This window comes from Sapajus apella, unplaced genomic scaffold (genome assembly GCF_009761245.1).
Source record: "Sapajus apella isolate SASKATOON/1434 unplaced genomic scaffold, GSC_monkey_1.0 scaffold18, whole genome shotgun sequence".
In the NCBI taxonomy this organism is placed as follows: Eukaryota; Metazoa; Chordata; class Mammalia; order Primates; family Cebidae; genus Sapajus; species Sapajus apella.
The window spans coordinates 15,226,839-15,240,468 of NW_022436958.1; the positions used below are offsets into that span (position 1 = coordinate 15,226,839).

The following is a 13,630-nucleotide window of genomic DNA, read 5'->3' on the forward strand; positions in this document are numbered from 1 at the left end:
AACCCAGGAGGCGGAGGTTGCGGTGAGCTGAGATCGCGCCATTGCACTCCAGCCTGGGTAACATGAGTGAAACTCCGTCTCAAAAAAAAAAAAAAGAGAGGGGGAGAGAGAGAGAGAGAGAGAGAGAGAGAGAGAGAGAGAGAAAGAGAAAGAAAGAAAGAAAGAGAAAGAAAGAAAGAAAGAGAAAGAAAGAAAGAAAGAGAAAGAAAGAAAGAGAAAGAAAGAAAGAAAGAGAAAGAAAGAAAGAAAAGAGAAAGGAAGAAAGGAAGAAAGAAAAGAAAGAAAGAAAGAGAAAGAAAGAGAAAGGAGAGAAAGGAAGAAAGGAAGAAAGGAAGAAAGGAAGAAAGCAAGAAAGAAAGAAAGGAAGGAAGGAAGGAAGGAAGGAAGAAAGAGAGAAAGACAGAAAGAAAGAAAGGGAAAAGTAACATATCTTGGGCTCCTCCCATGGTCCAGAAGCTATCATTATTCCTATTTGACAAATGAGGAAACTGAGGCTCATCAGGTTATACAACAAAAGGACAGAAACAAAAGTGGAAATCACAGTCAATTTCTACTGTTGCCACTCACTAAAAGGAGAAAACATTTATTGGATAAACAAATTTTCAGTTTTAATAAATGACTATTAACTAGATAAATTAATAAAATATTATTTCTTCTGAAAGGTAAAATTAGGATTTATTATACAGAGGTTCATCCCGATAGCTCAAAATTCTGAATTGAGAAATATTTTTAATAAAACACCTTATTTAAAATTATCAGATACATACTCCAAGATTTCTCTATTTGTTCATATGGCAAGACACTGGGAAGTTTGGTGCTGTTAGAGGACAATGTGGAATATTAATATTTAATAAATTAAATCAAAAAATTATAAAATTTTTTTGCTATTTCTGTTATAGTGTTATTACTAGACAAGTATCAGTAGGTACCAAAAGTTTAAGAAAAATTACTGAGGGTGGGAGGAAGGAGAACAGAAAAGATAACTATTGGGTGCTGGGTTTAACTCCTGGATGATGAAATAATCTGTACAACAAACCCTTGTGAAGTGAGTTTACCTTTGTAACAAACCTTCACACATACCCCCGAATCTAAATTAAAGATTTTTTTAATGAAAAATTACTGGGAGGAAAATTTAAAATAGTTATTTTTTTAATCCGTTAATTTTTTTTTTTTTTTTTGAGACGGAGTCTCGCTCTATCACCCAGGCTGGGGTGTAGTAGCATGATCTCAGCTCACTGCAACCCTGCCTCCCTGATTCAAGCAATTCTCCTGCCTCGGCCTCCCGAGTAGTTGGAACTACAGGTGTGCACCACCACACCTGGCTAATTTTTTGTACGTGTAGTAGAGATGGAGCTTCACAATGTTGGCCAGGCAGGTCTCGAACTTCTGACCTCAGGTGATCCACCCGCTTTGGTCTCCCAAACTGCTGGGACAACAGGCATGAGCCACTGCACCCAGCCAATACTCCATTAATTTTTTCTATAAACATTACATTTCAATTTTCAAATAAAATATAAAGAAAATCCATTTGAGAAAACTTTGTATACATTAAAATAATTTCTACAAATTTTTTTTCAAATACAGGTCTTTTAATCTATATTCTTAGGAAATAGAATTTTAACATTTTTAATAATTAACAACAATCTCTGTTATAATACATAAGTTAAACATGCCTCCCATCTCTACCAAAAGCCTTAGTGTTCTTCTATTTCAAGATAAAGGACTTCAAAATACTCACTAGTGTCCAAGTTCCTTGAGGATAGAACCTGACCCACAGCATGTAGCAAAATGCCCTGTGGTTTAATGCTCAAAATAACCAAATTGAAAACTAGCGAAAGTTTAATGAGGCTTTGCGTATGGACACTGGGCAGCAGGTACCTTTCAATGGAGAAACAACTTGACTCCTTGATGTTCCTGGTATTCTCTGATCTCGAGCATCAGATTGACTAAGGTCCTCTGTGTGTGAGTAATGAGATTTACTATGTAATGTATAAACGCAGGATCCTTGGAGTTCAGAAAAACAGAAAATGCCAAGCAACCTCTCCTATTGAACTATGTCAGTGTCGACTTCAGCTTGGGGTGGAAAACAAAGAACTATATTTCTAATTCCCCTGGATTCATTTCTTGATGCCAAGAAACATATGTTCTCATTGAAAGTGGTCCTAATGGGGGCTGACTGCACAGGTCAGGATACAGAGACTTAACCGTAATGTCAGACTACATAGAACTATTAGAACTAACTACAGAGCTAATGTTATGACTATTGTCCTGGGAATCTTTTCACATTGTTTCTATGGTAGAAAGCACTCCAAACTCAAAACAATCCATTTAAACAGTAATATATTGGAAGACAACTCATGTATGACTTAACACTGCCTAAAATATGTTGGGAAAAATATGTGAACTAAAAAAGATAAATCAGATAAAAAAAGTTTGGGCATTAACTGGTAGTTAGGTGTGTCCAGTTTTTTCTCTGCTGTGTTTGAATCTATTTTTCTTTTTCTACTGTAGTATTTGCTTTGGATCCCTTCAGATCTTTCCTCAGTTTTTATTTGTTTACTAAATTCTTAACTATATTGCATTAGTCATTTCCCTCAGTTGGATATTTTAGCTTATTTTTCTCCATCATGTGAACCTACATGATCCATCTTCACTGGTTTCTTTTGACTTCAACTCCTTTTTTTCCCCCTATTGCTTACCTTTGCAAGTTTTTATATAACTTAAATCCAAAAGAAAGCCAAAACTTTATCACCTGCAAATAGTGTCACAATACAATGTTGTATAAAAACTTTATTTTAAGCAGGGTGTGGTGGCTCACACCTGTAATCCTAACACTTTGGGAGGCCGAGGCAGACGGACCACTTGAGGTCAGGAGTTTGAGACCAGCCTGGCCTCATCTCTACCAAAAATACAAAAATTAGCCGGGTGTGGTGGCACATTCCTGTAATCCTACCTACGGCGGGGAGGCTGAGACAGGAGAATCGCTTTAACCCAAAAGGAAAGAGATTGCAGTGAGCCAGCCTGGACGACAGAGTAAGACCCCGTCTCAAAAATAAAATAAAATAAATAAAAACTTCATTTCAGGCTATCAGATCAAAAACATAATTTAGCCTCAAGTTTCTGTTTATAGCCCCAAATTCCCCTAAAATTCCCTCCCATTCATCTCTTTCCCCAAAGCTTCCTAACAATGAAAATTTAGCCACCCAGCTTCCTAACAATGAAAACTTAGCCACCCAAGGCAGCCAACCCAGGAAGCCCTTTGGCAGGAACAGTAGCTGACGTAATCTTCCAGCTGAGGCCACAAAATATCCCCTGTTCCATAAGAAGAAATAACTGCTTTTATGACATCATGTGATTTTACAGAACGAGCAGCAGGTGTGTACCACAGAGAAGCACGGTCTGGGAAGTACAAGCTCACCTACGCAGAAGCTAAGGCGGTGTGTGAATTTGAAGGCGGCCGTCTTGCAACTTACAAACAGCTAGAGGCAGCCAGAAAAATTGGTAATTGATTTCACAATGATTTTTCTTCTTTTTTATCCTTGGAGGAAAAAAAATTCACCTTTCCTAGACCCTAGCAAGACTTCTTTCTCCAACCCCCTTCTGTTACATCACCAAGCCCCTAGGACATCTTTGCTCTCTGACTTCCCCTATCCATCTGCCTAGAGTTGGCAGAAAGTTGCTAGTACCAGCAACTTATCTGGGGTCTTAACTCAGTGTGATCTAATAAAATAAAAATCAAAAGAAAATGAAAAACTCATTATTTCAATATCATTTAAATTTCTCATTAATTTCAATGCCATTGCTATTCATTTTTAGTATTGTTTTATCTCTTTTTGACTTCTGAGTATGGAGGCTGTTAAATGATGCCATAGTACTATATTGAGTCTTACAAAGAAATTTACTTGGTAGGAGAAATATTGAATTTAATGGCTTTTTCCCCAATTTTTTACATTAAGTGGGAGAATGTATTCATACTTCAGAATCAAAAGCTATAAGGAAAAGGAGGACAGGCAGGTTGTGGGATAGAAGCAGAAAGAAACTGAGGAAATGGTATCAGAAGACCTGGAGAAAATCCCAGCAATCAACTGGTGTGATGTACTTCTTTATAGAAAAGTGGATTGTTACCATCTCTTCTGGCCTTTGGGGAGAATGGGCCATCCCTATTCATAACTCCTTTGCTGATGGGATGATGTCAGGCAAAACTGATACATTACTCAAGAAAAAAAAAGTAAGGGTTTTCTCAAATGCCCCCAAGTCTCCCCAGGTGACTGCTGGTCTATAATCACGGACAGCATGGGGCAAAGTAACTGGAATGATAGATACAAAGCCCATAGTCTTTACTGGCCATTCTGGACCTCTAGAAAAATTGCTCTTGGGTGGCACTGACAGATATTAAAACAGCCTCTGAGGCTGAGTGAGGGAAATAGGGCTGAGCCTTTGTTTGAAATGTATGAGAGAATTTATCCTTATTCAAATCTTTTAAAACATTACTAATATCTGGTCCAGTGCAGTGGTTCACCCCTGTAACCCCAGCACTTTAGAAGGCTGACACAGGAGGATTGCTTGATGCAGGAGGAGTTCAAGGCCATCCTAGGCAACACAGTGAGACCTCATCTCTACAAAAAAGAAATCAAAAACTTAGCCAAGTGTGGTGGTGCACACCTGTGGTCACTACTCTAAAGGCTGAGGTGACAGCATTGCTTGAGCCCAGAAGGTGGAGGCTGCAGTGAGTTGTGTTCATGCCACTCCACTCCAGCCTGGATGACAGAGCAAGACTGTGTCTCTAAATAAGTAAATAGGCTGGGTTCGGTGGCTCATGCCTGTAATCCTAGCACTTTGGGAGGTCGAGGTGGGCGGATCACCTGAGGTCAGGGATTCAAGACCAGCCTAGCCAACGTTGGGGAACCCCATCTCTACTGAAAATACAAAAATTAGCCAGGCGTGATGGTGCATGCCTGTAATCCCAGCTATTCAGGAGGCTGAGGCAGGAGGATTGCTTGAACCTTAGGAGGTAGACATTGCAGTGAGCTGAGAGTGTGACACTGCACTCTAGCCTGGGTGACTGAGTGACATTCCATCTCAATAAATAAATATTACAAATATCTTAATTGATCCTGAAATAGAAATTAAATTACCACTTGAAAATATTTTGTTCAAAATTGGTAAGTTCAGAAATTATTTCTTGGCATTCAGTAAGTCATTTGTGAAAAGAAGTTAGCTCTGAACTTAGATTAGTTTCATATCCACAATAATTTGTAGTCCATTTGCATTTTTTTCAAGTAAGAAGTAGTTCTCCAGTAAAAATCAGAAGTTACATTTCATGTGTATTCAAACTTTTTCTGATTTAGAAAACAGTGTTCTCCCTTTACACGAACTGGATTTGAGCAGTTGAGAAACTTACTGTTGGAAGTAGCTGCCTTTGCTAAGATGACTTTTGCTTAGCCAAGACAGCTTACCAGTTTAGTCCATAACTCTTTTTCTTCTTGCAGGATTTCATGTCTGTGCTGCTGGATGGATGGCTAAGGGCAGAGTTGGATACCCCATTGTGAAGCCAGGGCCCAACTGTGGATTTGGAAAAACTGGCATTATTGATTATGGAGTCCGTCTCAATAGGAGTGAAAGATGGGATGCCTATTGCTACAACCCACATGGTGTGTTAAAAATAATAACTTTATGTTTTGCAAAAACAGTTCCATGCTACTAAGAGGTTGTTAAAAAAGAAATGGCTACTGTTCCAGAAATAATTGAATTTGGTAATGATAATTACTACTAATAACTGCAATTCAGAAAGTGCTTATACTATGCCAGACACGGAGTTAAGTTCCTTCATCTAAACTTTCAATTAATATTCACAACAATTCTTCAAGGAGCTATTGTTATATCTATTTTAGAAATCAGGAAATTGAAACTTATAGAAGTTAAGTAACCCAAAATCAGAGAGTCAATAATGATTAGGCAGGTGGGACTGAGAATTCAGATCTTTTCTGTACCAGGGAACTTCCCACCCATAAAGAAAAAGAAAATCAAAAAGCAGATTAAAAACTTGTCACAGTGAATTAGCTAAAACAATAAAGTGGTGCTACCAAATATTAACTATTCAAAATTGTCCTTTCGATAGAACGGGGAAGGGAGACAAAGAAAACAAATTCTCTAATTTCTTTTTGTGTATATATGCTTATACTTCCAAACTAAGCAGCTCTCATTCTATGGTTTAACAGTTATATATTGTACATACTAGTTAACATTATACTGTATATACATATATATATATATACCATATACATATAAAATATATATAATATATATATAATATATACATATAAAATGTATATAATATATACATATAAAATATATAAAATATATATAATATATACATATAAAATATATATAATATATATAATATATACATATAAAATATATATAATATATATGTAATATATACATATAAAATATATATTATAAATATATATTATATATATATATATTTTTTGAGACGGAGTTTCACTCGTTACCCAGGCTGGAGTGCAATGGCGCAATCTCAGCTCACCGCAACCTCCACCTCCTGGGTTCAGGCAATTCTTCTGCCTCAGCCTCCCGAGTAGCTGGGACTATAAGCATGCACCACCATGCCCGGCTAATTTTTGTATTTTTAGTAGAGATGGGGTTTCACCATGTTGACCAGGATGGTCTCGATCTCTTGACCTGGTGATCCACCTGCCTCGGCCTCCAAAAGTGCTAGGATTACAGATGTGAGCCACTGTGCCCACCCCAATGTTGTTATAAAATATTACAGTATGTTACAAAGTCTCCCTGGCACTTAGGATCATAAACATCCTCAGATGTGTCCCATTTGGATTTACCCTATAAGAAATTCCATAACACTGTAGGAGAGTTACATAGTGAGGTTCTGGTGTATTATTATAAAATCTATTATTTAATGATATTAGCAATTGAAGAACAGTTTCTCAGGTCTGCAACTAACCCATATCTCAAAATTATGTGTAGTCCAGGAATAAAGATTTTTGCCTAGAGCTACAACTAGTCTTAACTGAGGTAAAATAGGAATACTTAACAGCACATTTATATAACTTTAACTTTCAAATCACTTTGACATGCTTTAAGCTTATTTAGTCCTATACTATACAGTGCTAATTTAGTCCTATGTTTAGTTATGTCCATACTATGTATCTTCCTTTCCTCCCTCTCTTACATTTTCTTAAACATATTTATGCAGGCCATTCTTCTTTCACTCTTAAGAGTAACTCTTCTTTTCAAATGTATTCCCTGATTCTTCTTTTACTTGATACTTTCAGAGCTCTGAGCTTCCACTGGATAATTTCCACAGATTAAACTCTAGGGTCATTGAAGAAGTGCTAATGAAAGGGTCCTTCAAACCTGGAGAGGTGGCTCATGCTTGTAATCCTAGCACTTTGGGAGGCTGAGGTGGGTGGATCACCTGAGGTCAGGAGTTCAAGACCAGCCTGGCCATCATGGTGAAACCCCATCTTAAAAAAAAAAAAAAAAAAAAGAAAGAGTCCTTCAGTATTTCATTGCCCTTTCATAAGAATATAATCCAAATTATAAATTATTATAAGTTGCTTTCTTTTCTCACAGAGACTGAATACTTTTCACTCTGGGACTATGTGTACAGAATTCTGGGAGACTTGTTCTTACCCAATTCTCAGTGCATTTAGCTCACTTGGATTTCGTGGTATGCTGATTATTTAGGATGTGGTTAACTTGAAGGAAACGAGACTCGACTGCCTGAACTAACATTAGGGGAACAGCTCACTGAAACATTGGAATAAAAAAACCATAATGGTTTCAGAAAAATGCCATCATTATTGATTAATCGATGTCACCAAGTTAGAGCTGATATTCTAAATAATAGATGAGGCAGTAACTAGATGTAACATAAAATATAGATCTAAATAAATATAGCCAAATAGGCAGTCAAATTAGTTCAATATTTGAATTTTTTCTAATAATATATACAACAAAGATTGGATGCTATGAGATGGAGCAATTCACTCCTAAAGCTGGCAATGTACATGCTTATGCAGATATACAAGCTATGTGTTATATATTTTATCATACAATAAGAATAGCTTAGAGGTTGCATAACATCCTTAAATTATTTTCTGTATTTTTATCCTTAGAATAACCCTGCGTGATAGATAATGGGAAAGACATGGTTATATTTATTTTACCAATGAAAAAAACGAAGTGTACAGTGGTCACCGAGCTTGAACTAGATGCTTGATCTTCATTTGTTGCTCCCCAGCCTTTCTAAGCTCCTGTTCTGCTTTGATGAAATAAAGCATTACCTGATACGGAATTAAAATTAACCAGGGCTTTTCCTAGCTTTCCCTCTAGGTCATACTGCAAACCACTGATTCTAATAGACCGTTTTTGTTTTGCTTTATGTGTGTTTGTTTTTCTTATGACAAGTTATAACATATTGAAATCTGTAAAATGATGAATGACTTGGAAAAAGCAAACATGAATATCTCCACCAAATCCTAAAATATTAAGATAGGGTATTAGTTTAAAATCAGTAAAGGCAGTATACAGAATATTTACAAATTATTCATTTTAAGTGGATTAGAATGACTCTAAAGCCTCTTTGGATCCTGAAATTGTATAATGATTTTCCAAATAGAATTTATGGGATCCATTATTCTAAGTGCTTGTGGCCTTGAAGACATACGGTGACACCGCAGGGCAAAGTTCCTACCATTTTGATAGGGCTATTTGTAATATAAATGTATATATATTTGTCAAAATACATAGACATAGGCCAAGCGCCGTGGCTCATGCCTGTAATACTAGCACTTTGGGAAGCTGAGATGGGTCCATCACCTGAGGTCAGGAGTTCAAGACCAACCTGGCCAACATGGCAAGAACCTATCTCTACTAAAAACGTAAAAATTAGCCAGATGTGGTGGCTCATGCCTGTAATCCCAGCTACTCGGGAGGCTGATGAGGCATGAGAATTGCTTGAACAATCGTGGAGACTACAGTGAGCCAAGATTGTGCTACTGCACTCCAGCCTGGGCAAGAGAACCAGAACCAAACTCCATCTCAAAAAAAAAAAAAAAAAATACATAGGCATGTGCACAAAAGGCTTGTTCATGTTATGCCTTAAGAGATAAAATAAAGCAAAAGTATAAACAGAAGCATAATTACTTTTTTTTAAGTTTTTTATTTTATTTTATTTTTACTTTTTTTTTTTTTTTTTTAAAGATGGGGTTTCTCCATGATGGTCAGGCTGGTCTTGAACTCCTGACCTCAGGTGATCCACCCACCTCAGCCTCCCAAAGTGCTAGGATTACAGGTGCGAGCCACCGCACCTGGCAAGTTTTTTAAACTTTATTTTTATTTTTATTTTTTTGCCCAGGTTGGCCTCAAACTCCTAGGCTCATGGGATTCTCCTACCTCAGCCTCGAAAGTATCTGGGACTAAGGGTAAGCATCACTGCACCCAGCCATTTTTTTCTTACTATATTTAATTTTTTTAAATTCATGGCTGGGTACAGTGGCTTGTGTCTATAATTTCAGTATTTTCAGAGGCAGAGGCAGGAGGATCACTTGAGGTAGAAGTTCAATACCAGCCTGAGCAGCATAGCAAGAACTGTTTCTACAGAAAACAAAAAAAAATTACCAGGGCTTGGTAGCACATGCCTGTCACCTCAGCTACTTGGGAGGCTGAAGTGGGAGGATCACTTGAGCCAAGGAATTCAAGGCTGCAATGAGCTAAGATTGGGTCATTGCACTCCAGGCTGGGTGACAGAGCAAGATCTTGTCTCAAAATATAAAAATAAAAATAAATTCAAAAGACTTCATGTTCATTTTAGAGAATTTAGTAACAATTGATGAAAAAAATACATTTATTCTTTTGTATGAAAAAATACATTTATTCTTTAACTAAAAGTATACATAATATATAATAGATGCTAAGCCATTTAATATTTCATAAAAAGTAATACATTGCTAAGAAATGTCATTTTTAATGGAGATAATGTTTTTCCTAATGTTTTGGGTTTTTTTTTTTTTTCTTCTCATTTCAGCAAAAGAGTGTGGTGGTGTCTTTACAGATCCAAAACGAATTTTTAAATCTCCAGGCTTCCCAAATGAGTATGAAGATAACCAAATCTGTTACTGGCACATTAGACTTAAGTATGGTCAGCATATTCACCTGAGTTTTTTAAATTTTGACCTTGAAGATGACCCAGGCTGCTTGGCTGACTATGTTGAAATATATGACAGTTATGATGATGTCCATGGCTTTGTGGGAAGGTATGTGTGGTTCCCCATACAGGAAGTTTAATGAATATCAAGTATTTTGTTTGATGCTTCTTTAATTTTTCCTCCACTGTCCCTAAAATATTGATTTTGGAATAGTTCTACTCTGCTAAAACACCATACCATTTTTCAACAAAGATTTTTCTTAGCTGGCTGCTACAACATACTTATTAAAGTAGTGAGAGCTGCCTTTTGATTATGGCTAAGTTGTAACAACTAGTTAGTCTATTTTATAAACACCTCAAGATCTGACAACAGGGGGAAGAAAGATAAGAATTGCAAAAATTGTTCAGATTTTTAAGTTCTAATTTCTTACAACCTTAAAAATGATCGTAGGGCGGGGCACGGTGGATCACGCCTGTAATCCACACCACTTTGGGAGGCTAAGGTGAGCCGATCATCTGAGACCAGCCTGGCCAACATGGTGAAACCCTGTCTCTACTAAAAATACAAAATTAGCTGGGTGTGGTGGCTGGCACCTGTAATCTCAGTTACTCAGGAAGTTGAGGCAAGAGAAATACTTGAACCCAGGAGGTGGAGGCTGCAGTGGGCCGAGATCGCACCACTGCACTCCAGTCTGGATGACAGAGCAAGGCTCTGTCTTAAAAAAAAAAAAAAAAAAAAAAAGATTATAAATTCAGTAATTGTTGCCTTTCTTCCTCCTACAAAGTATTGTGCTAAGCATTATGGATGTAAGGTAAATAAGCAAAGTTTAACCCTTTCTCTCTTTACTATTTTTCCTTTGGCTTTTCAACATGCTAGAACACAACCTTTTTCATCACACTCCAATTCATTAATATACTTTGAATTTTTGAATTTTGAGTGTCTAATGACATATTGCAAAATTAAAGAGTGTATAATTAGATATTTTATATATTCAGGTCCCCACCTAATAACCCATATTTTAGACTATCAATTTATTAACAGACTATCAGTTTTCAATTCTCTATTACACATGATAGTAATTTAATGGGAAAAAAATGGTAGTGGGGACAATTTAAAAATGACAGACTCAATTGCTTTTTATGTTGATTTTGAATGTGTAACTTAAATACAAAGAAAACCAAAGGCATTTCTTGCAAAAATGAATAGTTTTTGAAGGGAAAGTATTTTTGGTTTTGTTTTCTTCTTTAGCTGACAGACTACTGCTATAGAAAAAAATAGTTTATAAAGATAGTTTAATGACGCCACGAAATAGAGTTGGGGGAATTAAGAATAAAGTACAGGTGGGCATACCTGTGGTCCTAGCTATTTCAGAAGCTGAGGCAGGAGGAGCATTGAGTCCAGTAGTTCTGGGCTACAGTCCACTATGCTGATGGGGTGTCCACACTAAGAACAGCATGGCCAACATGGTGAAAACCCGCTCTACTAAAAGCACAAAAATTAGCCAGGTGTGGTGGCGCATGCTTGTAATCCCAGTTACTCAGGAGGCTGAGGCAGGAGAATTGCTTGAACCCAGGAGGCAGAGGTTACAGTGAGCTGAGATTGCACCACTGCACTCCAGCTTAGGTGACAGAGTGAGACTCTGTCTCAATAAAATAAAATAAAATATCATCAATATCGTAAGAAGATTATTTCAAATAACAAACTTAAAAATCCAGGTAAAATAACAATAGAAATTTTAAAAATTATGAAACAATGAGCTGTTACTTAGAGGCTTAATTATCAGTAAGAGCCACTTTACTAGCTGTATAATATTCATTTGTGTGACCCATCTTTTTTATAAAAATTCCCTTTCAGATACTGTGGAGATGAGCTTCCAGATGACATCATCAGTACAGGTAAGATTCTAAATTGAGGACCAAAACTATGATTTTTTTTTACAGTGTCCCTGAAAGTGAAGGGACACTGTAAAATAGTAAATAATAGCTATTACTCACTTTTCAAAGTTGAAAGAACCAAGACCAGATGTGTAGCTTGCCATCTTGTAAAATGCAAAAAAAAAAAAAATTGCTTATACTTAAAGATTCATGCCGCTACTGCTTGCACTAAAAAATGTAGACTCTTATTCTTTGCAGAAAATGTATCCGAGAGAGTCTTCAATTTCCAAATCTATAAATACTGATTTAGCTTATGATTTCCATAAATGTGCTAATAAAATGGCTGAAAGTTTTCATTGATAAAGGGTTAAAGTAATTTATAATGTCAGTAAAAATCTTTGTCATTAAAACAATCATATCAAATTCATTACACTTTTATCTTAGTATTCTCCAGAAAATGCTTTGAATAACAAAATTCTGTGAGGTTTAAATAGGTGTTACATGAAAAGAGGGCTCTAAGGTCAAATAAATTTGGAAAACATTGGGTTAAACAATGTTAAACAGATTTCTTTATTGGAAGACAGCAGGAATATTTTAATATGCTAATCATGCATAGTAAATCTGAAAAGACTAGAAGACTAGATATAATGGGCAGTGCTTTCCAAATATTCCCCCCCCCCCATTATTTTCTGTGGCTTTATTCCAAGAAATATACACCAAGAAATGCCCTATAGTAGCATAAATTTATCTCAATATGCAATATCACTCTTTAATTTATCCTAAACTGCTATTTTCTGGTGAAAAACTTTCTTTCTTACATGTATTCAATACTTTATTTTGCCTTTATCACCAGCACCAGTGGTTGGCATTTTTATGTGCTCTATTTTCTTCCAAGTCATATAATTATTACAATACTTCTGCAACTATAAACAGCAAAACGACCTTGAGTTGCAGTTTCTAAGTACTCAGATACTACTATTTAACTTACTCCCACACTCCAGGCTTTCAGTGACTCAATTCTAATTATTCACCATAACTATAAGAGATGGAACATCCTGCTCTGTTATTGAATGATTAATGCTTAAACCCTCTTAGTTCATTACTGTCACAATCTCCCTTAAGAAGGACAACCTATTAAAGTAAACAGTTTATTTATCTCTCATTCCTTTTTTGAAAATATATTTTAGGCCCAGACACGGTGGCTCACACCTACAATCCCAGCACTTTGGGAGGCCGAGGTGGGCAGATCATAAGTTCAGGAGTTCAAGACAAGCCTGACCAATACGGTGAAACCCCGTCTCTTATAAATACATAAAAATACAAAAATTAGGGCCGGGCGCGGTGGCTCACGCCTGTAATCCCAGCACTTTGGGAGGCCGAGGCGGGTGGATCACGAGGTCAAGAGATCGAGACCATACTGGTCAACATGGTGAAACCCCGTCTCTACTAAAAACACAAAAAATCAGCTGGGCATGGTGGCGCATGCCTGTAATCCCAGCGACTCAGGAGGCTGAGGCAGGAGAATTGCCTGAACCCAGGAGGTGGAGGTTGCGGTGAGCCGAGATC

The 13,630-nt window shown here is 36.8% G+C and overlaps 1 protein-coding gene across 1 annotated transcript in view; it reads left to right on the forward strand.

Moving 5' to 3' along the window:
- TNFAIP6 (TNF alpha induced protein 6) overlaps positions 1-13,630 on the forward strand; it is a 22,001-nt gene that overhangs the window by 2,998 nt on the left and 5,373 nt on the right. Inside the window, exons 2-5 of the mRNA XM_032286353.1 lie at positions 3,364-3,501; positions 5,490-5,651; positions 10,070-10,298; positions 12,045-12,085. Of these exons, the coding sequence (XP_032142244.1) occupies positions 3,364-3,501; positions 5,490-5,651; positions 10,070-10,298; positions 12,045-12,085 (570 nt within the window). The remainder of the gene's footprint in view (positions 1-3,363; positions 3,502-5,489; positions 5,652-10,069; positions 10,299-12,044; positions 12,086-13,630) is intronic.